Source organism: Pseudorca crassidens, chromosome 9 (genome assembly GCF_039906515.1).
Source record: "Pseudorca crassidens isolate mPseCra1 chromosome 9, mPseCra1.hap1, whole genome shotgun sequence".
Lineage (NCBI taxonomy): Eukaryota > Metazoa > Chordata > Mammalia > Artiodactyla > Delphinidae > Pseudorca > Pseudorca crassidens.
In genome coordinates this window covers 43,557,455-43,584,127 of record NC_090304.1, presented here as the reverse complement: position 1 = coordinate 43,584,127, position 26,673 = coordinate 43,557,455, and the positions used below count along the sequence as shown (strand labels likewise).

Sequence of the window (26,673 nt, the reverse complement as noted above, 5' to 3'; positions counted from 1 at the left end):
AGCTGCCCAGAGTAAAGGACCATGATATGCAGCGGCCTGATTGCTCTGAGCCTCACCGTCTATGAAGAGGTCAAGTCGAGCTTTGCAGCCACTTAGACTCTTCTTGGTTACCTTCTGGTTTTGTTGGTTGTCAGTGTAGTGGTCAGTGTTATGTGCGATGGAACACCACAGTTTAGCAAGAGACCACCATTCAAATTTAGTAGATAACGGAATCTCTGCTTGCTTTCAATACCTGGAGACAGGTAAAATCTGGTGAAAACTGAGATCAGCTTTGAGGGAGAACAGATTAGTCCCCAGGGGAATGTAACGGAATATTCCTCCCTTACAGCTTTACCAACTTTGAGGATGGTTTACCTGCATCCCTGCATTGAGCTTCTTGCTTTTTTGTTTTAGAGCCCGATGGCTTTTCCTTCACACAGATAAGGGGTTTACAAAGAAATAGCAGGGTGTCTGAGGCTGCCAGCAGGTGGCAGCAGGAGCACACATTATGACAAAAGAAATTGCAATGAACTAGGCAGGAAGAGGGAAGTAGTTTGGCTTACACTCTGTGGTTTTTATCTTGACTGCCGCTGAGGAACAGAAGAAACAATAATTTCCTGGATAATAAAGCAACAAGGTGCCCTGAAAATAACACAGATATTAGAATCAGACACTCCTGAGTTTGACTCTGAAGTTGGTAGCTAAGCAACCAAGGAATTTGGATGGATTTGCTACACTCTGTGTGCTGAAAGTAAACAGTGATGTTCAGTGCATCAGAGCAAGGGAGTTTTTACTCACGACACAGCAAACAGCAGGAGCAGCAGTGTGGTACAAGTTGCCCTGTATCTAAGTGCCAGGGTGTAGCCTGGTAGGCCCTGATGACAGCTGTGCACACAGTCGATTGTGCCAGAGTAGGGGAACTCAGCAGCTTTTATGGCAAGCAGTAAATAAGCCAGCCCCCTCTCCCAGGAAGCAAGTAGTCTACTTGGCTGGCTGCAGGAGTGGCTCAGGGACACAGGATGGTTAGGCCTCGCTATTTGGCACACTCAGCAAAGACATGCAGGGATGCTCAAGGTTTATGTCAGATTACCTCACTCAACAAATGTCAATAATCCATTTATTATGTATTTACCTCTGTTTTTAGCCTCAGTAGCCACCTGGTCGAGCAGTGGCCTTATAACAGAGATGGGCCCAGTGAGGGCGAGACTAAGATTCTCTTCCTGAAGAAGCCTTGGGTCCTCTCTCCATTGCATGGATTCTAGGGTCATTGAGGCTTCAAAGCTGTGTGCCCTAGACAATTGCTTTACACAAAAAAATTCCCATGACATCAGCAAGAAATATGTTTTATATCACAAGTTAGTACATATAAATATATAATTGAATAAAATGTTTCAAGAGATAATATTGAATTTTGCTACATATAAAAGACTACTACTTTCTATTCTGTCACATTTTTAGTGCTTGTTGTGACCCATAAAATTAATTTTGCAACCCTCGGTTTTAAAAAACACTATCGTAATAATTTTACCTGAAAAAAATATTTTAAACTAAATACCCAACCCAACTGGCCACCTCATCCAAGGATACAGAATGTGATTCCTAAGAAGTGTGGAGCAGTGGAATGGTGGACTAAATACTATAAAAGCCCATTCACTGCAACAAGATACTTTTGAAAACATTGCTAGGCTCTTAAGTAAGTGAGAGAAATCTCTCAGGGCCAAAAGAGAGAAAAGAAGGTATGCTGAAGCCTACATGTTCCAGGAGGGAAGCAAACACAAAAACAGAAATCCAGTGCTGCCTTGGGTCTAACAAAAAGTAGGGGAGCTAACCTTGAGATTCCCATATTAAGCCAGGTCTCTAGCACTCCAAAACCAATTATAGATCCTATATGGAAGAAACCATGCCTCAGTTTAGGCTCTCAGGATTCAGAAAGATTAAGTTCAGTAAACCATGAGCTTATAATAATAATTTTAAAAATCACCCAAAACACAAGGAAGTGAGCCACTAAGAATGAGGTTCAAGCAAAATCAACAAATTTAAATGGCCAAGAACTTCAACTATAATTATCAAATACAGAATATACTATGTCTCTGTGGGAAACATTTAAAGAAATAGAAGATTACATACAAAAATTAGCAAGCAGAAAAATAAAAGTGAACAGGCAACACCACCTTAACCTTAACCAATCATAACCATAATCAAACTAACATCATGAGCTTCCTGCTGTGATGTACTAAGAAAGATACATGTTCACTTATGCAGCACCTCAGCCAGAAACGCTTACCTTGAATTTAACCATAAAAATACAATCAGGCAAATTCAAATTGAGAGACAATCTGCAAAATAAGTGAGAAAAGTCAATGTCATTTAAAAAAAAGGGAAGGAGGAATCTAGGGAACTGTTCTAGATGAAAAGAGACTAAAGAAACAACTAAATATTATGCTTAATCCTTTAGATTTAAATTTTTTCAAATAAAAACTAATGATTGGAGATTTATTTTAAAAAAACAATCAAATAAATAGAGAGTTTAGAACTGAAAACTATATTCATTGAAGCTAAAACTTCAGCGAATACACTAAACAGTAGCTTAGACACAGCAGAAGAGAGAATTAGTGAATTGGACAATGTATCTCAAGAAATCAACCGTAAAATAGCACATGAATAGAAGGAGATGGAAAGAAGGAAAGAGTAGCTTATAGACATAGAGGATAGAATGAGAAGGTCTGGTATATGTTTAATTGAAGTCTCAGAAGGAGAGAATAGAGAAAATTAAGGTTGAGTATTATTTGAAGAGATAATGGTTGAGATAATGGTTGAGGTACTGAGCAAAGCATTTAGAACAGGGTCTGGCACCAAATCCATGGTTTATAAGTGCTAGCTTTATTTTTTCCAAAGTGGATGAAAGGCATAAATCTACAGATACATGGAGCCCGAGATAGAGAAATCAGGATAAATTTAAAATAATCCACACTTACCTAGGTACAATGATGTGAAAATGTAGGATACCAAAGACAGATATTAAAATGGATAAAGAGAAAAAATAATTCACTTAAAAAAGGAACAAAATTTTTACTAACAGCTCTCTTAACAGCAATAATGGATGTTAGAAGACAGTGGAATAATAATTTCAAAAGGCTGAAAAAAAAAAAACCTTCAAGCTAGAACAGTACACCCAGAAAAACTACATTTAGAGAGCAAGTGCACAATAAAGAAACATTCAGTTTAAAAAAAAGATTTAACTATCTACAAACAAAATTCTAGCAAATATACTTAAAGGGAAAAAAATAGATAAACGTAGGAGGACAATCTGAAATAGTCAAGAAGAAATGGTGAATGCAAAAAATAATAGACATGTAAGTAAAACAAATAAACATTGTCAGTATAAAATAATATGGGTTTTTTTTCAAAGATAGAACTAAAATACCAGACTAAAATGGACATAAGTTGGGAGTTGAATGATTAGAAGTGAAGTGTTCCAGGGTCCTAATGTTGTCTAAAAGGAGTCTAAAACACTGATTAAGTTGACTTTGTTAGGGTATTAAAAATTACCTATTTAAAATTTAAGTGTAATTATGAAAAGAATAGAAAAAAAATGTATAACTTCAAATCAGCTAGGGAGGGCTTCCCTGGTGGCGCAGTGGTTGAGAGTCCGCCAGCCGATGCAGGGGACACGGGTTCGTGCCCCGGTCCGGGAGGATCCCACATGCCGCAGAGCGGCTGGGCCCGTGAGCCATGGCCGCTGAGCCTGCGCATCTGGAGCCGGTGCTCCGCAATGGGAGAGGCCACAACAGTGAGAGGCCCATGTACCGCAAAAAAAAAAAAAAAAAAAAAATCAGCTAGGGAAAACAAAGGGAGAAAAAATAAGAAAAAATAATCAACCAAACAAAGCCCCCCACTCAATTCTAAATAGAAGTTTAAAAGCATTTTAAAAAAGATAAAAAGGACAAAGAAAGATGGTAGAAACAAATCTAAATATCTCAATAATAGTAGTGAAAGTTAACAAACAACAATACCCAATTATATGCTATTTAGCAGGCACATATACAACATAACTAAATACAAGGTTTAAAGTAAAAAAAAAAAAAATTGGCAAGTATATACTAGCAAAATAAAGCTAGGGTAATTAAAAGCATATACCTTTAATACCAAAATCATGATTAACAATAAACAGGGTCACTACATAATTTTAAAATGATCAACTCACCAAGAGGATATGACAGTTTTAAATGTTGTATGTATTAACCGTAATAGGCTCAAAATACATAAAACAAAAAAATGATAAAACGTCAGGGAGAAATTTCTACTATCATGGCAGGAGATTTTAGTACATCTCTCAATTAATGAGAGTCAAACGAAACATTACTATAAATTTGAACATTGCACTTAATAACTTTAATTTAATGGACATGCACCCCCAAATTAGAGAATGTATATTTTTTTCAAGTTTACATGATGATTTACAAAACTTGACCATATTAGTTCATAAAGTAAATCTCAGAGAAGCCATATTATACAGGCCACATTCTATACTACAATGTAATTAACTTAGAAATCAGTAACCAAAATGTATTTTTTAAAACCATGCATTTGGAAAGTAAAAATATACATTTCTCATGGATCAAAAAAACATCAAATTGATATTTTAAAAAATACTTGGAAATTTAAAATGTACTAAATATGAAAAGGAAAACCATAGATCAAAACTCATGAGATGCAGTGAAAATGGTCCTTAGAGGTATCGCCTTAAATACTGTTATTAGGAAAGAAGAAAGGCTTAAAATTAATGAGCTTAGTGTCCAACTTCATTTAGAAAATGAAAAACAAAATAAACCTAAAGAAAGAAGATAATAAATATATGAGCAGATATAAATAAAATAGAGAATAAAGATAAAACAGAGAGGATCAAGCAAGCCAAATGTTGGTTCACTGGAAAAGTTAATAAAAGACTAAAGCCTATCCTCTTAAATTGGTTTTTTAAAGTAAGAGAGAAGAAATAAATTAGGAATGAAAAGGGCAGACACAACCACAGATATAACAAAGATAAAAGAATATAATGAATATTTAATCCAATTAATTTTAAAATTTGGCAATCTAAGGGTGACTTAACAATCATCATGTTAACAAACTAAAAGGGAAAACCACGTGGGCTTTTCAATAGAAGAAGAAAATATCATTTGACAAAATTCAACACTCATTTAGGATAAAAACTCTTACCAAAAAAAGAACTTTTTATTTTGCCTTCTTGAAGCTTAATTTTTTTTATTATATAAGTTTTGATGTACAGCATTATATTTGATATCTGTATACACTATAGAGTTGTTACCACCACAAGTCTAGTTACCACCCATCACCATACAGTTGATTCCCTTCACCCATTTCACCCACCCCCTAACCCCTTCCTCTCAGAAAACGCTACTCTGATCTCTGTATCTATGACCTTGTTTTTGTTTTATTTTGTTTGTTCTTTTTTTTTTTAAATTCCACATATGAGTGAAATCATATGGTGTTTATCCTTCTCTGTGTGATCTTATTTCACTTAGCATAATACCTTCCAGGTCTATCCGTGTTGTCACAAACAGCAGGATTTCATTCTTCTTTTGGCCAAGTAATATTCCATTGTGTACATATACCACATTTTCTTTATGCATTCATCTATTAGTGGACACTTAGGTTGTTTCCATATCTTGTCTATTGTAAATAATGAGGCAATGAACATAAGGCTGCATATATCTTTTCAATTTGGTGTTTTTGTGTTCTTAGGATAAATACCCAGAAGTAAAATTGCTGGGTCAGAACTTTCTTAATTTGAAGGATATCTTCCAAAACCCTGTAGCAAATACCATTGTTTAATGGTAAAATATCAGAAGCATTTCTTTTAAAATCTGTGAAAAAAGAGGATGCCTGCCATCACCTCTTCTATTCAGTATTGCACAGGAGACCCTACCCAGTACAGTAAGAAAAGGATAAAATGGCACAAGGTTTGGAAAGGAAGAAACAAACTTTTGTCATTTCCAGATGATAGAATTAACCACATGGAAATCCAAAGGAATGTACAGATAATTTTTTAAAATAATAAGAGCCTATATCATGTAATTGGAAATAAGATCAAAGTAGAAAAATCAATTGCATTTCCATATCTCAGCATTGGTTTCTAAAAAATGATATAACAAAGAAGATATTGCTTACATTAGCATAAAAACAGAAGGTGCCTAGGAATAAATCTAACAAAAAAAATGTGCACAACCTTTATGGAGCCAACTTTAATACTTTACTGAAAGCCACCAAAACACCCAAACATGAGACTCCCCTTGTGGTCCAGTGGTTGGGACTCCACACTTCCACTGCAGGGGGCGCGGATTCGATCCCTGGTCAGGGAACTAAGGTACAGCATGCTGCATGGCGTGGCCAAAACGTTAAAAAACAAACAAAAACCCAAACATAATCTTATATATATGAAAACTTGATATAAGCCAGCAGTATCACTGCAGTTCACAGAAAGTAGGTGATTCTGGGACAACTGGTTTTCCATATAGGAAAGAAATAAAATTGAACCTTATCGTTAACCATATAATTTGGAAAATATATTTGCAACAAATGTAATCAATGTCATAAAAATTAAAGACTTTAATGTGAAAATGGCACTTGAAAAGTTAAGAATCTTTTTGACCTCAATTTGGTAGTCTATAGACCCCATAAAGGAAAGGAAAAGATAAGCCACTAATTTGGAAAATACATTCGCAACAAATATAACCAAAAAAGAAGAGCCACTAATTTGGAAAATATATTTGCAACAAATATAACAAATTTTCAGTATTCCAGAATATGTAAAGAATTCTTAAAGATCAATGAGACAGGCAAATAACTCCATATAAAAATAGACAAATGGCATAAATATACATTTCACAGAAGAATACTCATTAGTAATTAGGAAAATGCAAATTAAGACTACAGTGAGAAACTATTTTAAAAATTACCAAAACTTATAAAATCTAATACTAAGTATTTGGCAAGGGTGAGGAACAAAGGGAGCTCTTATTCAACGTTAGTGGGAGTGTAAACAGCCACAGCTCTTTGGAAAACAATTTGGCTTTATGCTGTAAAGCTGAACGTTCGCATACCTACTGCTCAAGAATTTCATTCCTAAGTATATATTCCAGAGAAACTCTTGCCCACAAGGATCAGAAGACATATACAAGAATGTTCATAGCAGCATCATTCATAGTAGCAAACCGCTAAGAACAACCTAGATATCCATTAACAGGAAAATGGATAAATTGTAGAACAGTTAACTGTGGCACACACAACTGAATATTACATATACAGCAGTGAAAATGAATGAGCAGCATAGAGGCATTTTAGAAACATATAGAAAGAATTTAAAACGAGCAAGTTGCAGAGACCACATATAGTATGATATCATTTCAATAAAATTCAAAGCAAGAAAAACTTTATGATGAATAGATATGTAGCTAAAAGCAAAACAAAACAAAAAGCTGTTTAATAAAGAAAGGACTAGAATTTTTGTTTTTCAGCTGCAGCCTCTGGCTCCCAGAATGGGGTCATGAGCTACCTTCCAGCATCCTGGCTTTGCCAAGACTGAATCAGGCCAGACCCCCAGTGCAGCTTTCTAAATTATCACCATCATGTGTAAGGAGCCTGTGGGAAGTCAACGTACCCAGAGCACTGGGTACAGAAGGCCTGGCTAGAGATTTAAATGAAATAGGCCCGTGGATGAGCACAGGATCTAAGAGCCGACCAGAGGCCAGAGAACAAGAGGCAGGGGCTGAAACCCAACCAGTCTGAGGCAGATGCTTGCACACTGCTACTGAGGATCCTGGCTGTAATCACTCTACTGCTGGTTCATGCTCCAGAACATCACTGAGGGTGTTGAGGGCATTGAGAGAATTGCAGCAAAAACCAAATTAGGACTTCTCATAGATTCTACGGGGGCAGGAAATCATGTCTAAAGAATTAGATAGTTGTGAACCAGAAAGCAACACAAGACCCAGCGTGGAAAAACAACACACCAATACACAATCAGAGAAGCATTCAGCGTTACCGACAAAAGGAAATGGTTAAAAAGCCACGACTTTAAAGAACGGATTGTTCATTTAGTCTGTTATTGGCCATTGAGAACAAAGTTATGGACCATTAAATGCCATTCCCTCTAATGTAAGCAGGGACTAAGTGCTGTCAGGCTAGGTGATTTGAACTTGATTATGGGGGTTATAGAAGAATTTCAGTAGGGAGTGACAACGTTTGCTTTGCTTTTTTGAGAGCTCACTTAGGGACAAGTGGGTTGATTTACATGACTCCATTTATAAAAAGTTTTTTGTTTGTTTGTTTGCGGTACGTGGGCCTCTCACTGTTGTGGCCTCTTCCGTTGCGGAGCACAGGCTCCGCACACACAGGCTCAGCGGCCATGGCTCACGGGCCCAGCTGCTCCGCGGCATGTGGGATCTTCCCGGACCGGGGCACGAACCCGTGTCCCCTGCATCGGCAGGTGGACTCCCAACCACTGCGCCACCAGGGAAGCCCTAACAAGTTGTTTTGTGTTGAGTTTTGACTACTTTATTTCACTTAAGCAAGTGGAATCCTTGCATTTTGCCTAGGAAAGAACATGATGTGAGGACACAGGAGCAAAGGAAGAACCAGTCGACTGTGGTCACAAGCAGGGGTGGCAGCGAGGGTTAGGTAACTGGGCTATTCTATTCACAGCCAGAGGCTGCTCGCTTTCTGGCCGTGCCATTCTAGCTGCATCCTGGTTCCCAGATGTAGCAGTCACATCCCTGCCCTAGAAGGGCTTGCAGCTCACCAGCAACCATGGGACCAGCTGGAGACGTGGTTGAGTACACAGTCTGTGTAGGCACAGAGTCTCTAGTCTTCTTCCCAAGCAAGTGCTGACGATCCAGCCAGCCATATGACCCTTCCGTTTACATGGAGACAAAAAATATATATAATTATTTAAGAGCTTTTATTAATCTCAAGTGAAGTTACCAGATAAAGTTTAGCCACAGGTAATCAAGTCGGGGATTACACTCTAGTTGAGGTTTAAAGATATACAGCAAATACTCCACATGGAACTATAGAACTTGACACTGGAAGAAACAACAGCGTGGTAATGACAATGGTACAGTTTATTGAATGTTCACTATGTACCAGGCACCATGCTCAGCATTTTGCATGCATCATCTCATTTAATCTTCATAACCGATTTAGGAGGCAGCGACTATGATCACCCCCATTTTTCAAGAGAGGAGACTGAGGCAGAGAGATGTGAGGTTACTTGATCAAGGTCACACATTTGTAAGTGGGAGAGAAGGTCTGATCGATCTCAAAGGCCATGCCCACTGCCACTACACTCTGCTGCATCTGCGGTGAGGGGCAATGCTGCTTGAGACTTCAGTAGGACCTGCAAGGAAGCTCTCTGGTGGGTAGCAGTGAGGTGATGGAAATCTCAGTACATTGCTGAGGTTGAGAGCAAGGCAAGCCTGGGATAGGCACAAGCTGCCTGCATCCAATGCTTTGGGAAAGCAGATTCCCTAGAAATCTGCACTTGATTCCATGTTCAGAGATCCCCAAAAGTGATTTTGACTACTGAGGAAAGGAAGAGTCTAAAAAATAAACTGTAGGCTATAAAGTTGAAAATTATTCCGCTCAAAAAAGTAAATTAAATTGATTGATTCAGTTCAACCTGTGTTTGTTGAGTACAGCATCAATACAAATCAATGAGGCTGCACAGGGAACTCTCTGAGGGACCAGATTTTAGAAGGACACACAAGAAAGATTGAAGAAGGGACATGCAAGGCAGGATAAAAGTCTGGCTTGAACCTGTAGGTATAATGTAGCAAAGAGGCTGAGTCTGAAAAGCAACAACAAAAAGTACTCTAAAGACGGCAAAACAGTGCTGTTTCTTTTGGATTAAAAACAAGGCAAGGATAGACCCAGCACTGAAGCAGATGGTGTAATATTACATGATTGGGGAGAGGCAGGGTTTTCTACTCTCCACTTTTGTTTTCTTAATCAAGGAAAATGGTCCTCAATCTAGAAACGTTAAGCAAATATCTAGATGAGGAAATTGAATCTGGATAGGTGAGAAAAATGGGAGAGCAATGAATTCAGGTTTCTGAGCCCGGGTGAAAGATGATACGTACATACAGAGAGTAGTGTCTTTGATGTGGCCTTACTAAATCAGAATTTGTTGATTGACTGAGTTAACCCCCTGGTGTTGAAATAAGTTGCAGATATACCTCAGTCTTTGAAGACTCAGGAAGAATTCCTGGACCAAAAAACTAGTGATGAGTACATTTTCTACTTTCATATGAGAAAGAAACATGAGTCCTGATCCTTGTCAAAATTCTAGAAAGGATTGTTAAAGAAATTGTGAATATTGAGAAAGAAATTTAGAGATTACTAAGGAATCACTGGTGTTTACTTAGAAGCTTTGGAAAACAAATGTCATTTCCTTTTCTGGGTGGTGGTGTGAAGTTTGTCATGCCAATGGACAAAGCAGGCTTTGTGAAGCTTGGTTTCAGGAAATTATTTTGTTATTAAAGTTTCTTATAAGAGCCTAGTGGACAAGATACAGAAATGTGGACTGGATGGTACCAGTTGGGTGCCATGCATTTAAAGTTTATAGAACAGGCTCACCCAAAGGTCTCTAATGGGCTAGATGGCTCTGTTCTTGGTCTAGTCCTATCTGACGTTTTGTTTTTCAATATAGCGTAAAGGTACAGGATGCCCTTTTTTATCAATTCCACAGAAATCCCGAATCTAGGAGAAATGTGTCAGATGGAGAAAACATCCCAAAGATTTCCCCTTGATGGAACAAAATAAACAAGATGATCATTAACAAGACACACATAAAGTCTTGAATTAGGTCTAGAAAAAGATCAGTTGCACAAGTAGAACATAAAGTCCTCAGACTTCACCACCCCTGCTGTGGAAAGACCAGATTCCACTGCAAGTTAGGAAGAGCCAGGTGAAGACACTGCTGCTAAAAGGACTTCTGCAATCCCAGGGCACAGGGTGAAGGTGCAAGGATGTCTCTCCGCTCTGGGTTGTTTGATTCTGGACTCTCCTTAAGATGTGTCCTGGGAAATTAGAGGGCAAACAGAGTGGGTAGCTCTTTTATGACAAAATGATAGATGACCTGGAGGTACTGACAAAATAAGAACACTTCAGTGTATCATGAGACCTGCCTTCAAATATCTGAATGTCTTTCATAAAAATGTAGTTTCCTGTTCTCTAGTTTCCTGGAGAGGGCACAATTGGACTCACTGGCTTGCAGCCAACCCGTCAAAGATCAAAAGAAAGAAGTTTTCAATACTTAAGAGTACACAGCCCTGCAGTGGGCTTCTTGGACAGCGGGGAATTCTACCATCCTTGGAGAATTATAGTAGAATCTGGGGTGGGAGGGAGGTAGAGGGAATTCCTATGTGCCTCCATGACTGGGAGAGATGACCCCTAAGTGTTCTCCCATCATGTATATGATTTGAATAATGACTGTTACCATTTATTGAGCTTAAACTAAGTGGCAGGGCTGGGCTAAGGTCTTTGTGTGTGCGATCCCACTGCAGTTTTTTTTTTTTTTTTTTGCGGTACGCGGGCCTCTCACTGTTGTGGCCTCTCCCGTTGCGGAGCACAGGCTCTGGACGTGCAGGCTCAGCGGCCATGTCTCATGGGCCCAGCCGCTCCGTGGCATGTGGGATCTTCCCAGACCGGGGCACGAACCCGTGTCCCCTGCATCGGCAGGCGGGCTCTCAACCACTGCGCCACCAGGGAAGCCCTCCACTGCATCTTTATAACAAATGAGGAGACTGAGGCTCAGGGAGGCTATTAAGAGCTTAAGCCCACACAGTGATAGGTCAGAGAATGGAATTTTGATCCCAAGCCTGAGTTTAAAGTATAGGCTCTTAATTTCTATGTTATATATGATCTCCAGTCTATATACTTCATTCTTTCATTCAGCAACTATGCCCTGGAATGCCTTGTTCTTCACCTCCTCCTGCCTCTCTCATCCACTTAAGCTGAGCTCACCTACTGTCTCCTCTCTGAGGTTTCCGCACTTCCTCCACACAAGATGAATTGCTTCCCTCCTGTGTTGCATGGCAGGGGGCACATTGTATCCTATTTTCCTGTGCAGTGTTGGTTTTCCTACTGGACTGCAAGCTCCCAGTTTCCTGAACAGCTGGAACCAGTGCTTATTCATCCCTGTCCCTCAGCACCACAAACAATGCTCAGAAGATGGTGGTACTCAACAGGTTTATAAGTTAGTCCATTCATCCATCCAGTCATTCATTCAAGAAACCTAAGAAAGAATAACATCTTCTTTCTTTCTTTTTTTTATTGGAGTATAATTGCTTTACAATGTTGTGTTAGTTTCTGCTGTACAATGAAGTGAATCAGCTATATGTATACATATATCCCCTCCCTCTTGGACCTCCCTCCCACCCCACCCCACCATCCTACCCATCTAGCTCATCACAGAGCACCAAGCTGAGCTTCCTGTGCTTTATAGCTTATTCCCACTGGCTATCTATAAGGAGGCAAGAACTTACAATGGAGAAAAGACAGCCTCTTCAATAAGTGGTACTGGGAAAACTGGATGGCTACATGTAAAAGAATGAAATTAGAACACTCCCTAACACCATACACAAAAATAGACTCAAAATGGATTAAAGACCTAAATGTAAGACCAGACACTATAAAACTCTTAGAGGAAAACAAGGAAAAACATTCTTTGACATAAACCACAGCAAGATCTTTTTTGACCCACCTCCTAGAAAAATGAAAATAAAAACAAAAATGAACAAATGGGACCTAATGAAATAAACTTTGCACAGGAAAGGAAACCATAAACAAGATGAAAAGACAACCTTCAGAATGGGAGAAAATATTTGCAAACGAAGCAACAGACAAAGAACTAATCTCCAAAATATACAAATGGCTCATGGAGTTCAATATTAAAAAAACAAACAACCCAATTTAAAAATGGGCAGAAGACCTAAATAGACATTTCTCCAAAGAAGATGTACAGATGGCCAAGAGGCATAAGAAAAGCTGCTCAACATCACTAATTATTAGAGAAATGCAAATCAAACCTACAATGAGGTATCACCTCACACCAGTCAGAATGGCCATCATCAAAAAATCTGCACACAATAAATGCTGGAGAGGGTATGGAGAGAAGGGAACCTTTTCGCACTGTTGGTGGGAATGTAAATTGATACAGCCACCATGGAGAACAGTATGGAGGTTCCTTAAAAAACTAAAAATAGAACTAACATATGACCCAGCAATACTACTACTGGGCATATACCCTGAGAAAACCATAATTCAAAAGAATACATATACCCCAATATTCATTGCAGCACTATTTACAATAGCCAGGACATGGAAACAACCTAAATGTCCAACAACAGATGAATGGATGAAGAAGATGTGGTAAATATATACAATGGAATGTTACTCAGCCATAAAAAGGAATGAAACTGGGTCATTTGTAGAGATGTGGATGGACCTAGAGTCTGTCATACAGAGTGAAGTAAGCCAGAAAGAGAAAAACAAATATCGTATATTAACACATATATGTGGAATTTAGAAAAATGGTACAGATGAACCTATTTGCAGGGCAGGAATAGAGGCGTAGACGGTAGAGAATGGACATGTGGACACAGAGGGGGAAGGGGAGGGTGGGATGAATTGGGAGATTAGGATGGACATACATACACATAAAATAGATAGCTAGTGGGAACAAGCTATAAAGCACAGGAAGCTCAACTTGGTGCTCTGCAACATCTTATTTATCTCTCTCCCCCTTTTAATCCCTCCTGCATGAAACTCCAGGTATCATTCTCCTACTCAACCACCTTCAGTGTCCCTTTGTATCTACAGCATTAAGTACAAGAGCCTTAGCATGGCTAAGGGGCCTCTATTATATGTAGATTTTCATACCCTCAAAGGTCTCATCATCCTCCCCTCCATGTTCCCTTAGCCCTTCCTGATCTCTCTCTCCACCATCTTCTATCCTATCCCCTAGTCTTTGATCATATTGTTCCCTCTTCTTGGAATATCCTCTCCCACCCTCATTATTTCCTCTCAAAGTGTTATCCATTCTTCAACGTCCCAGTTCAAACATCGCCTCCTCCGGGGAAGCCCACCCTCACACCCTGACCAGGAAAAGCCTCCCTTCTCTGTATTCCCAGTCCTTTTTTGCTGCTTTGTTGTTGTGACAGTTTTCTAATATTCTACTTTATTTTAGCTTGTTGGTCCATCTGATCCAAAAGATTATCTAACAATAATACCCTTTTCAGCAGGAACTATGCCTTACTATCTCCAGAATTCTTGTGATACGTGGCATTATCTATCACTGTATCCCCAGTACCTAAGGCAATACCTGACATCTGTTCCATAAATAGGTGTTATTGAATGGATGGATGAATGGATGAATGAATTCATCAGAAGTTCTGCATTGTAGCATCTGTTTGCACATTAACTAAATATATAATTTGTGACATTTCATATCAATTGCTCTGGACCCCAGTTTCCATATCAATAAAAGGGTGTTCAAGGAGTCAGGGAGAAAGGGTACTCATTTTTATGGATGACTTTGCTGTGTGCAAGGCAATGTGCTAGGGGCGTTATTTACCTTACAGGCCTAAGGGAGGGAGGGAGGGATGAGGATAGGGGAGGAGTATACAAGCAGTGAAGAGTATGGGCTTAGGATAAGGCTTCCTTGAACTCAAGCCCTAGCTCTGCTACTTACTAAATGTGAGCTTGGGCAAGTTATTCTAATCTTTTAAACCTCTGTTTCTTCAGCCATCAAGTGGTTGAAGAAACCACTTGATAATAAGAGAACCTACTGGTGAGTTTGTTGTGAGGAGTTGAATATAAGGTACTTAGCCCATCGACTGGCACGTAACCCTGAATTATAAACAGCAGCTCATTATTATTATTCTATTACTTGTGTGTCTTCTTGTTCAGTTTACCCCATGAAGAAGCAGAGCCCTTGAGAGGTTAAACTACTTGCCCAAGGTCACATCTTCTGTCTGCCCTGTTTCCCTCTCCACCTACGGGACCCTGCAGGATAAATCCTTCGAGAATGGCCATGAGCTCTGCAACACAGCCTGTGTTCCCATTTCAGGGTGAAATACTAGAAAGCCACCCCATGTTGCTGCTTCTCAAACATGCCCAGATTTTAGCATTTTATTATCTAAACATTTAGTATCTAACACTGAATATCTAAAAGCAGGGTCAATCTTCTCATGGTTATTCTTCTGTTTAATAAAGGAAGAAAGGTCATAATCTAAGTTATAAGAGTGAACAGATATAACTTTTTCCCTATGAGATTCAAAGCTAATACCTTTTTCTCCCCCATCATTTGGCTTTGTGCAAAAATTCAAAATGCCAATTACTGCTCCTCTGCGACTAAATGAAGTGTGAGCTTCCCTGCCCCATAAAGGGAGCCACACCCTACCTGGACACTCAGTAGGCATTTGATTCAGAAGAAGAGGAGGAGATAGTAACCATCAGGGTTACTAGGGTTTTCTGTGATGGAGGATGTGATGCACAAATGTGTAGAAGTTTTTTTTTTCTTTAAATAAATTATTTTATTTTATTTTATTTATTGTTTCTGGCTGCGTTGAGTCTTCGTTGCTGCACGTGGGCTCTCTCTGGTTGCAGTGAGCGGGGGCTATTCTTCGTTGAGGTTCGCGGGCTTCTCATTGTGGTGGCTTCTCTTGTTGTGGAGAATGGGCTCTAGGTGCTGCATGGCCTTCAGTAGCTGTGGCTCATAGGCTCAGTAGTTGTGGCTCGTGGCTCTAGAGCACAGGCTCAGTCGTTGTGGCTCACGGGCTTAGCTACTCCGTGGCCTGTGGGATCTTCCTGGACCAGGAATCTAACCCGTGTCCCCTGCACTGGCAGGCAGATTCTCAACCACTGCGCCACCAGGGAAGCCCTGCATAGAAGTTTTATGGAGGACATACAGGTAGGCAGGAGAGGGATCATTAGTGGCAGGCCGTTGTCAAGGGTATATGGCTCATGGAGCTGAAGTATTCATGCCCTACATGTCCAGGAGGACCTCCCCCAGAGCACGCACAGGTGGGTTTTATTTGTCATGTCCATGATCTCGAGGCATCAACAAGCCGTCAGCGGGCTGCGCCTGCAGAGCCCTTTTTGCTACAAACATGGCCCCCTGAAGTAGCTCCAAAGCAGTTTGATCATGGGAAGAGAAATGCCAATCTAACCCATTTGCCGTTGATTTCTTAAGCAGATTCAGGCACACAGGATGAAGCACAGCTTTTGCAGGAATGGTTTAAGCTGGTTCTGGAGAAGAATAAATTAATGCGATATGAGTCGGAGTTACTGATCATGTAAGTAAGGCAACACAGATAACAGCGAGGCCTAAAAGCAAAGAGGGCGGGAGTGGGGTGGCCCACCCTCCTGGGTTGACGTCTCAGGATTTTTTCTTCTTGTGCATACAGAATTGTGATTGAGACAAATTGACATTTGATGTCTTGCATATCATGCTGGCATTAGTGCAGAGAATCTCCAATTGTCTGTTCTCTGCTGTGGAGTCCTATGGCTAAAATGATTTCAGGTAATGGGTCTGGAGCTGGAGGGCATTTGGATAAGACACTTTCAATCCATCCCTGTCCCCCACACCAGGGGGGACCCACTTGCAGTCACACACCTGCAGTGGGGAAGCATGTGTCTGGCTTCTGTGTGTGAATCATGGGAAGGGCTTGCTGAAATCGCCTGACCACTTCCTTGTGGCTTTAATGGATTGAAGGTGGAGATCGGTCTGGCTGTCCTCTGAATGAGAGGTTGCAGTCTGGCTGGGAGATCGGAAAGTAGAGATGGATCTTCCCGTACTCTGAAAATGTTGAAGGTCATTCTACCTGTCACCATTCTGGAGGGAAAGGAAGTAACATTTAATATAAACTGACTAAGCACCACAAGTTGTACTGGGTGCTTTCACTTACGCTGTCTTATTTCATTTTCACCCCAACCTTGAGAGTTAATTTTGGGAGTCTTTGAAGGGGTCTAATAAAATTCTTTTCCTCTTCTCTGCCTGGGTTCTGAGCCGGGTGAGAAATAAGACAATTGGGTCAATAGTTGACCCAGAATATCAAAATAAAGTGTTTATTACTGATTATGGCTAGCTCGGCTAAATATGAGAGCCCAAGTGGGCTTGCTAACTATATTCATTTCCTAGGGCTGGACTAATATATTATCACAAACGGGGTGGCTTACAATAAGAGAAATGTATTCTCTCTCAGTTCTGGAAGACAGTCTGAAATCGAGGTGTCAGGAAGGCCATGCTCCCTTCGCGGCCTCTGGGGGAGAATTCTTCCTTGCCTCTTCCAGCGTCAGGTGTCTCCAGGCATCCCTTGGCTTGTGACCGCATCACTCCAATCTCTCCCTCCGTCTTCATGCAGCCTTCTTTCTCTGTGTGTCCATGTCTTCTCTTCTGTCTCTTGTAAGGACACTTGTTGCTGGGTTTAGAGCCCACTGGCATAATCCAGGATATTCTTATCTCAAGGTTCTTAACTTAATTACATCCACAAAGACCCTTTTTCAAATAAGGTCACTTTCAAAGGTTCCAGGGGTTAGGATGTGGACATATCTTTTGGGAGTTCACCATGCAACTTACTATACTACCCAACCCCAGAATTAGACACACTCATCTGTCACAAAAGGTAGCGAATCACTTGCTTCTTAGGGGTAAGGCTTTTACCCTAGACCAGTGGGTCTCACCTGGGGGCAATTTCCATCTCACTTCCTCCTTCCAGGGATATTTGGCAATGTCTGAAGACATTTTTGTCTATCGCAACTGGGAGGTGCTAGTGATATCTAGTGCGGAGAGGCCAAGGGTGCTACTGAACATTCTACAACGCACAGGGCACCCTGCTTCCCTCACCAACAAAGCATTACCCAGCCCAAAATGTCAGTAGTGTCAAGATTGAGAAATCTTGCCCTAGACCCATAGCAAGGCTCAGAGTAACAGAGAACACATGTTTGCTGCAGGCAGGCTGATCCCCAGGGAGAAAGGGTGTGAGCTGAGTTCCCCTAGTCTGTTCTTCCCAAATTCACCTTCCCTGGGGTGAGAGTGAGCATAAGCATGAAAGTGGAGAGAAGAAGCCAGGAATTATACTCCTTGAGCTCCACTGACATGAAGGAAATGCCAGGAGTGGGGAAGAAGGGCTCATCTGTAGCAATTACTTTTATTATTACTATTTTTTAAAATTGATGTACATGCTGAGACTCAAAACAACTAAGTAATTTGTCCATCTCCGCCTGACTACAAAGCCCTTTTTATACAACTGTATCGTCTGCCTTTGGTCCAGGTGTGAATTATAAAGTTCATTGACAAAAAAGTATCAAGCACATTCCATGTGCTAGGAAATGTGCTGGGTACTGTGGAAGTAGAGATGAGTCAGGCCATAGTCCCTATCTTCGAGGATCTCATGGTTTCAGGGGAGACAGACACGCAAGCACACAGCATGAGAGGAATGAGAAAACATAGCAAGCGCCCCATGGAGGTTTGTAGGAGGAGCAGTCAGTGCACAGGCCCTGCCGGCAAAGGTCAGGTGGGTGGTGACAGCTCAGTGACTGTGGTCACTCCTTGGTACGCTGTCAGAGGGAACTTTCTCCTCCACCAGAGGCCAAGGAGGAGAACTCGGATGTGTGAGCTAGACAAAGGCAGGTGGGAGCTCTGGTAAAGGATAGGTTTTAGTTTGGAGAAAGACCTGCCTGAACTAGGAGAAACGTCTTACATTGGTGTGTCATTTTGGGTCCCTTGGGAAAGCAGGTGCCACGACAGAATTAGAAGTACAAGAGGTGTATTGGGAGAAAGGAGAAAGGGAGTGGGAGTGAGAGGGAAGTCTTCAGACCCCATGCAGTCCTGACATCTGTAAAAGGAGAGGGGAGGGAATGAGAATTGGCAGGAGGAACCTCAGACCGCAGTGCAGCCCTGAGCCAGGCGAAGGGAGCCCCAGAGCAAAGCCTGCCCATCCGAGGATTCTGAAGTGGGGCAGAAATGGCCCAGCTCCAGCACCGCCACTGTGCTCGCTCGCTGGCTGGAGCTGCTCAGGGACAGTGTGGCCTCAGCACAGCAGTGAAGTGGATTCTGCCACAGCAGTCAGCTCACTACACACTACACTCCTTCCAGAGTTCTCTCTTAAAGGAAGATCTGAGTGGTGCGTTTCCACTGGCTACCAGCGTGGGCCAAGGGAAGTTGAGTGTCAATAACAAAAGGGAGAGTATTGAACAAAGCATGGACCTTGGCCCACGTAATAGTAGAAGTAGTAAAAATGACAGCGACAACAGGGTATAGTAAGTGACCCAAAGCTATAGCAGATACACATGCAGCCTGCAGGTGGGGCTGCAAGGGAAGGCCCCCCCCCCCCCCACGTCAAACCCAGGGACCTAGACTCAGCGCTCACCCTCTTCAGTGTCTCTGTAGCATTGGACAGCCTTGATCTCTCTCTTCTCTCCTGAAACTTTCCTCTCTTGGCTTCTGTGACGCTGCATTTCTTGTTTACCCTTCCAACCTTTTGCTCGCTTCTTCCCTGGCCCTACCTCTTTTGTTTGGCTTCTAAATGTAGGTGTTCCCAAGGTCCTGTCTTCAAACCTTTTTTTCCTCTATAGCAGGGGTCCCCAACCCCCGGGCTTTGGATCGGTACTGGTCCATGGCCTGTTAGGAACCGGGCTGCACTGCACAGCAGGAGGTGAACAGTGGGCGAGCGAGCAAAGCTTCATCTGCCGCTCCCCATCACTCCCCATCGCTCCCCATCGCTCCCCATTGCTCCCCACCGCTCCCCATCGCTCGCATTACCGCCTGAACCTTCCCCCGCTCCCCCGGCCCCCACTCCCATCTGTGGAAAACTTGTCTTCCACGAAACTGGTCCCTGGTGCCAAAAAGTTTGGGAACCGCTGCTCTGTAGCCTCCCTTTTAGAGATTACGTGGCTTCATCGATCACCTCTGACTCCTGCCTCATCCATTTGTGGTCCTCATTTCTCCTGAGAACGCCAGACCTGCACTCCCAAAGGTTTGCAGAACCTCCACATTACCACATGGCCCAGCTTGTGGGAAGCTTACACACATACTCTGACACACATGGGCTATCCCCAGCCATGGAAAGGTCATGAAGTTCTGTCTGAGCTTCACCGAAAGCTAACTTCACTTCTTGACTTTGCTGTTCTGTCGGTGGACACACTGAGTCCCCGGCGCTCCAGCTTTACTCCTCCAGAACATCGCTGATTCTTCTTCCCACGTCAGTTACAACCAGATGGGTAGCTGTCTAGTATTCTGCCTCCACCCGGACAGAATGTCTCACTCCTCTTTCCTCCTTGTTTTCTTGTTTACCACAGTCAGCGATCTGGGAGTTGTTAGAGGTGATACTTGAAGTCACATTGCCCCTAAAAGAGAGGAGAGCTTCAGATTGTCATTGCTTCTACTGTTCTAGTCATTTCTTCACAATCCAGTCCTGGGTGGCCTTCCAAAAGCTTGCTGAGAGCACATTACAACTCCCCATCATCTCTTGAGTCCAGCATATCTCAGCAGCAGTAGCAGCAGCAAAACTTTCAGTTTTGAGATATTCCAAGACCCCAGTGGTTTTTTTTTTTTGCGTTACGTGGGCCTCTCACTGTTGTGGCCTCCCCCATTGTGGACCACAGGCTCCGGACGCGCAGGCCCAGCAGCCATGGCTCACGGGCCCAGCCGCTCCGCGGCATGTGGGATCTTCCAGAACCGGGGCACGAACCCATGTCCCCTGCATCGGCAGGCGGACCCTCAACCACTGAGCCACCAGGGAAGCCCCCAAGACCCCAGTTTTAATAAGGAAAAAAGAATGCAGTCGCTACGGTCAATGGGTTTGTTAGTCAATATTTCTACACAGATCTCCAGTATTTACGAAGTTTGAACATTCTCTCATCCCCAGGGCCCGAGAACTAGAATTAGAAGATCATCAAAGCAGACTGGAGCAGAAATTAAGAGAAAAAATGCTCAAGGAGGGTGAGTATGGTGATATGTCTGGGGCCTTTGTTAAAGACGTTTTCCCCCATGAAGACACGTGACCAGAACATGCTGCACATTGCAGAGTGGAGCGCTCTTCCTGCCTTGTGTCACCAGCCTGGAAGTCAGAGGGGGCACAAAGCCAGCCTTCCTCTGCCCCCACCAGAGCACAGCAAGTCCTTCTTAGCTTCATTCACTGGGGCCGTGAGAGCAGCATTTAGCTCCATCCCATGTGCTAATAGGAACAAAGTCATTTAGTCACGCATTCATTCACTTATCCATCCATTCATTTAACAAATATTTGTTGAGAATCTAGAGTGGGCCTGGCAGATGGAGAAGAGCAGCCCTGCCCTGTGGCCTCACTCAGGAGACTGACACCCAGACCAGTAGTTATGACACAGTGAGATGAGGGTCATGACTTACGTGCTTTGGGAGCACAGAGGAAGGCAGGCCTGGTTCTGCCAGGCACTGGGGAATGGAAAGGAAGCATCCTTCCCACCACGGGCTGGGCCAGGGCATCACACATGAGAAAATTATTTCCACCATGAAGGAGGGAGAGTTGAAATAAACTTAATTGACACCATATACTGATTTATGCATTCATAGGCTCCAGCCTGCGAGGCATATTCACTCTGTTCTGTGCCTGTATGTTTGGGGGGCCAGATCCGTGCATGGCTTTCCTACATTTAGACCTACGTCTGAAAGAGCAAGTTAAATCATTTCTGTATACCTCATGGACCGAACATTGCACCTACCTATGGGTTACCTGCTTCAGAGCAAGCCCTTAGTAAATATGAGACATTTTCATCATGATCATTCTTATTTAGGTATTTTATCCCCATTTTACAGATTAGAAAACCGAGTCTCTGAGAACTTAAAAAGCATGCTCAACGTAAATGATGGGTCTAAGACTTGGGAACAGATCATCACAGACTTGGGGGTCTCCTGTTCTTTTTCACATAGTAGTGTTTGTAGATTGTTTCTTTATAGCAGTAGAAAACTATTTCTAACAAAATCCTTAGAGAACTGCTCTGTACAGAATGGATAAAAGTGGCATACATCATCTTTTATTCGTCCGAAGGGGCTCAGATGGTTCCATCATTGACAAACCAAAACTGAGAGAGGAATTTTAATTTTTTTGTGTTGATAATCAAATAAGGGGCATGAATACTGAAGTGTACCTAAATTAACAAACCATACTGTATAACTAATATCTCACTTACACATCTCATAAAAATTTTAATTTGCTCCATATCAGGGTGGTAAAATACATACCACCAAAGACTCCATTAGTCACTTCTGAATCTTTTTTTTTTTTTAATTCTTACTAAAGAATGATGGTCATACATCTTCTCACTCTTCTGGGGTGTACAAAAAAATATGGCTTCTTCATTTTGCCTTGTCATCTTGCACGAAACCTTCATACCACTAGTTATCAAGAAGAAAAGGAAGGCAGGAAGGAAGGGAGGAAGGAAGGAAGGAAGGGAGGGAGGGAGGGAGGGGGGAGGGGGGAGGGGAGGGGGAGGGGGAGGGAGGGAGGAAAGGGAACTTTTTTTATCCCTCTCTGGTAAACTTAGTCTGCTGCAATAATTTAGGCTGATGCCATCCCTCTAGGAAATGCTCAGTCTTTGGGGGATGAAAATGTTCAGTCTTGCAGATTGCCACCCCTTGCATCTGCTTGATTCTTAAGGTAACCTCCAGGTAATGGCGAGAGGCGGGTTTGTGTGACTTCACAGCACTGGAAGTCTGTGTGGGTTTCTCTGACTCATTGACTCCCACATAGCTGTCTCCTGTCATCAGGCCGCCACTGTCTCTGCTGGCATTTGCAGCCAAGGTGTGTGGCTGGCCTGACCCATAGCCTGGCCATTCTCTCAGCGTGCCTGGAGCCTCACTCCTGGCCTCGCCCAGCCTCACCTCAGCACATCCTCCACTCAGCCTGGCCAGACAGTCTCCACTGTGAGGCCACTCCATCCCTCATCATGGGGAGCCCCATGGCAGGCCCAGTGGCCGTCTACCTTTGCACCTCTGGGGCAAGTGGACATTTCTAGGCTCTACCAATGTGTGCCACACACAGCAGATCAAGATCTGGGGAGCCACACCCAGACCCCTCTTCTCTGCTCAGCCATGAAGTTCTACCTGTCCCACGTTTACACACAGGGCGCCTTTCCAGCTGGCCTCTTCCCAGAGTTCCAAGCAAGGGGCAGGGCAAGAGTCCCTCAGCCCCCCAGTGCTCCCATCAAATGATGTGACATTCCCTGCCTCTTTGGGGGCTTCCAAGGCCCAGAACGGAGAGACTGGAGCCCAGGGCCCTCACCTTTATCTTCTCCGGCCTCTCTCTCCTCCCTCCCATCAAACATGAGCTGCAAAGAGAATGGTGCCTCTTTATTTCCCTTTTGTCATATGTACCTTATTCCTGACACTGTTCTCAGAAGTCAGCCTGATGCAAGAGACAGTGGTACCATCTCTGCTCTGGTATCCGGCCCACCACCTAGTCCCAGTGTGTTAAGTAGGAAGAGCTAACAGAATTTATAGAGTCTTCTCCCAAGGCAATAATCTGGTTGACAAGATTTAAAATCTGCCTTTAAAATCCTATTTTGAGTGTCAGAAAGTCATTACTACCTGTTTCTTACTCTTTTCCTTCCTTTTATAAAAATCTTGTCTCCCTGAGGCAATCGAATGTCTCGGGCCAATTAGGAAGAAGGTCATGTACTCAGGGAGAAGCATAGTCACAGTGTGGAAACATCCTCCTAGCGGCCAGCCATAACCTCACTTGGCTGCCGCCTGGTCTCTATTCAAAGGCTGCAATTCGTCATTAACTACAAATGAAAAAAGGATTCTCATCATTGAAATAGCTTCCACTGACGTGGATGGTTTACTGAGAAACTTTTCTCACAGATCGCTTTGCTCAGACATGTTCAGGGGAAACTGCCTTTGTGTTGCCTTGTTGGTTTCTTTTTTGTGAGGGGAGGGCGGGTTGGAGGGCTTGGCAGGACTTGGCTGGTATTAACTTCTTTTTCTCACAAAGGGGTTTTCCCCGTCACTTTATATAGAGTCTCAAGATGAAAACCGAGCTGACAGCAGCACAAAGCACCCACCTTTCTAATCTGTGACTTGGAGGGCAGGTCCCTGGTGTTAAATTCATTTCCTTGTTTTCTCCATGGAAATTAAAGGGCAGAACAAGTCCAGAACAGTCAAGAATGCCCATGCCAAAAGTTCTCCTGGGGTCAAATCTTACCTGAAGTCCAATGTGGGTGTTTTAGTTTGTTCTTATTTTTTACTTATTTTTGTTTGTTTGTTTGTTTCTGTAGAGAGCCAGAAAGATGAGAATGATCTGAATGAGGAGCAAGAAATACTCACCGAGATGATGCAAGTAATTGAGCAAAGGGACAAACTGGTGGATTCCTTAGAGGAACAACGCGTACAAGAAAAGGCTGAAGACCAGCGCTTTGAAAGCTTCATATTCTCCAGGGGCTGTCAGCTGAGCAGGACATGAGGAAGCCCCACAGGGAGCAAGCCGAGACCCAGATCAGGCCAAGCACCCTTCACTCTCTTCTTCCTTTCACAGGATATGTCAGACCTGGAACGTAACTTATACCATGCTGCTATATATATATATATATATATATATTTTTTTTTTTTTTTTGCGGTACGTGGGCCTCTCACTGTTGTGGCCTCTCCTGTTGCGGAGCACAGGCTCCGGACGCGCAGGCTCAGCGGCCATGGCTCACGGGCCCAGCCGCTCCGTGGCGTGTGGGATCTTCCCGGACCGGGGCACGAACCCGTGTCCCCTGCATCAGCAGGCGGACTCCCAACCACTGCGCCACCAGGGAAGCCCCCCTGCAATATTTTTAAAAGAATTTAAGATCCTCTCATATGTACTCCAGCTGCCCAAGATCCTTCCAGAGATTATAATGAAGAAAATACAAAGACTCTTTTGAAATTGGCAGTCAACTTCAGTGGGTCTCTTAAATTGGAGGTGACCGTGGCAGATGACTAGCATTGTTTTCTGTAGAAAGTGACACAGAGTTAGATTTTCCTGCTGCTTTCATCATTTTCCCTTCCCAAATTCATTGAGTTACACATCTAAAGATTTTTAAGAAGCTGCCTTTTCATTAATATATCCATATTTGCCTTTTTTTGCATGGATGACCGGTTTCCAAATGTCAGAAAGAAGCAGCCGCAGTTTAAAGATTAGGTTAATATTTAAATTGTGTTTCCAGAGAAAGAGAAGAAACCTTGAGATTACTGATTACATAAAGCAAATAATTCATATAGCAGGTGTTAATTCAATCCAGGGTGAATTTAATTTACCAGGTGTAGTTATAAGCCTTAATATAATATACATAAGCAATGAGAGTTTAATAGAACATTTGAGCCTTAATTTTATTTAAAAAAACAAGAAGGAAAAAAGGAAATAAAACTTTGACTTCATACCAGCAGGACTGTTAGTTAACACCAAATGCTGTTGGCTTAGAAAAGCTTTTTTTTTCCCCCAGAGCACTCTCCTTATTGCTGCTGCAACATAGTGTAAAACATTTCTAGAAAATGAATAATTTTGAAGCACTTTTTTTGTAACTATTGGTAATGGCAAAAAGTATTATAAAACTCTTTCATTTGTTGATAAAATATTGGTGAGGTTGATGCTGCTACTAAAAACGAACATTCTAGTGATCCAGGTGAGGGGTGCTCCTCAGTGGTGGCCTTAGGTCTAAACATCTCTGACACTGTCTCCAGGGATTGCCCAGGAAATCCATGACAAGACAAGGCCACCTCTGCCTTCAAGGTGGAGTGGGGAGCAGTGGTCCCATTTACCAAATCCCAAAGTGGGTAATGGATTCTTTGATGACATTTTCAATGTGAAAAGAAAGCTGGGAGATGGAGTTTGTGCACTGACATGGGATTCCTGGGACATCTTGACTGTTCATAGGGGAACCAAAGAAAAGATTTTAAATGGTGATTTGTTGTCGTAAAGTATTTGATTGTTTTCCCTCAGTGGGATTCTTTGAGGAGTCAGTCCATCATTGACATGAGACAGACTGAAGAACTCTTTGTTGTATGTTTGGCCTGTCATTTCTACAAGTGTTTAAATGTATTGGTGGACAAATGGTGCTTTGCAACTGCCTGGAGAGCTAACTTACCTCAGTATAAGTTAACCCATAAACCACTTTTGTCTGAGATGCTGTCCGTGCACACCAATCTGGTCAGCTGAGAAGCCGGAAATTAGAAGTGCGCTTGGATTTCCTGAGTCAGCCCACATTTTGGGTGGTATTAAAACACAACCTTTCCATGCATATACCAAGTTCCAAAGGTTGTAGTTCTTTTTCTTTCTTCTCTCCTTCCTTTTTCTTTTTCTTTTCTTTTTTCTTTTAATAATCAGGTCTTCTAGTGCCTGAATTCTATTATTAGGAAATACATACAAGCATCTATTTCTCTCTCTCTGAAAACTGTGCCACTTTATCTATTTTTATTTATTTGTGTATTTGGTGGAAATGGCTAATATGATTTCCTCATTATTCTGGTTTTCCTGTGTTATAATTTGGAGAAGACCTATTAGCACTAAGCTATTGGTATATAAGCTATTTAATATGCAAATAACCCAGAGGTTTGGGGCAATAAGTTGTATAGTATTAAAGATTTATGGAGATGGTCAAGATAATATTTTCTGCCATCAGGCA

General features: G+C 42.3%; 1 protein-coding gene across 11 annotated transcripts in view; it reads left to right on the top strand.

The window, feature by feature from the left end:
• MICAL2 (microtubule associated monooxygenase, calponin and LIM domain containing 2) overlaps positions 1–26,291 on the top strand; it is a 214,925-nt gene extending 188,634 nt beyond the window's left edge. For 9 of the 11 annotated variants that reach the window (XM_067749868.1, XM_067749866.1, XM_067749867.1 and 6 more), the window contains 3 exons: positions 16,250–16,352; positions 20,925–20,998; positions 24,307–26,291. In XM_067749868.1, the coding sequence (XP_067605969.1) occupies positions 16,250–16,352; positions 20,925–20,998; positions 24,307–24,491 (362 nt within the window). In that variant the 3' untranslated portion in view covers positions 24,492–26,291. The remainder of the gene's footprint in view (positions 1–16,249; positions 16,353–20,924; positions 20,999–24,306) is intronic. The other 2 variants (XM_067749865.1, XR_010946137.1) reach the window with 2 other exon arrangements.
• The last annotated feature ends 382 nt before the right edge of the window (positions 26,292–26,673 follow it).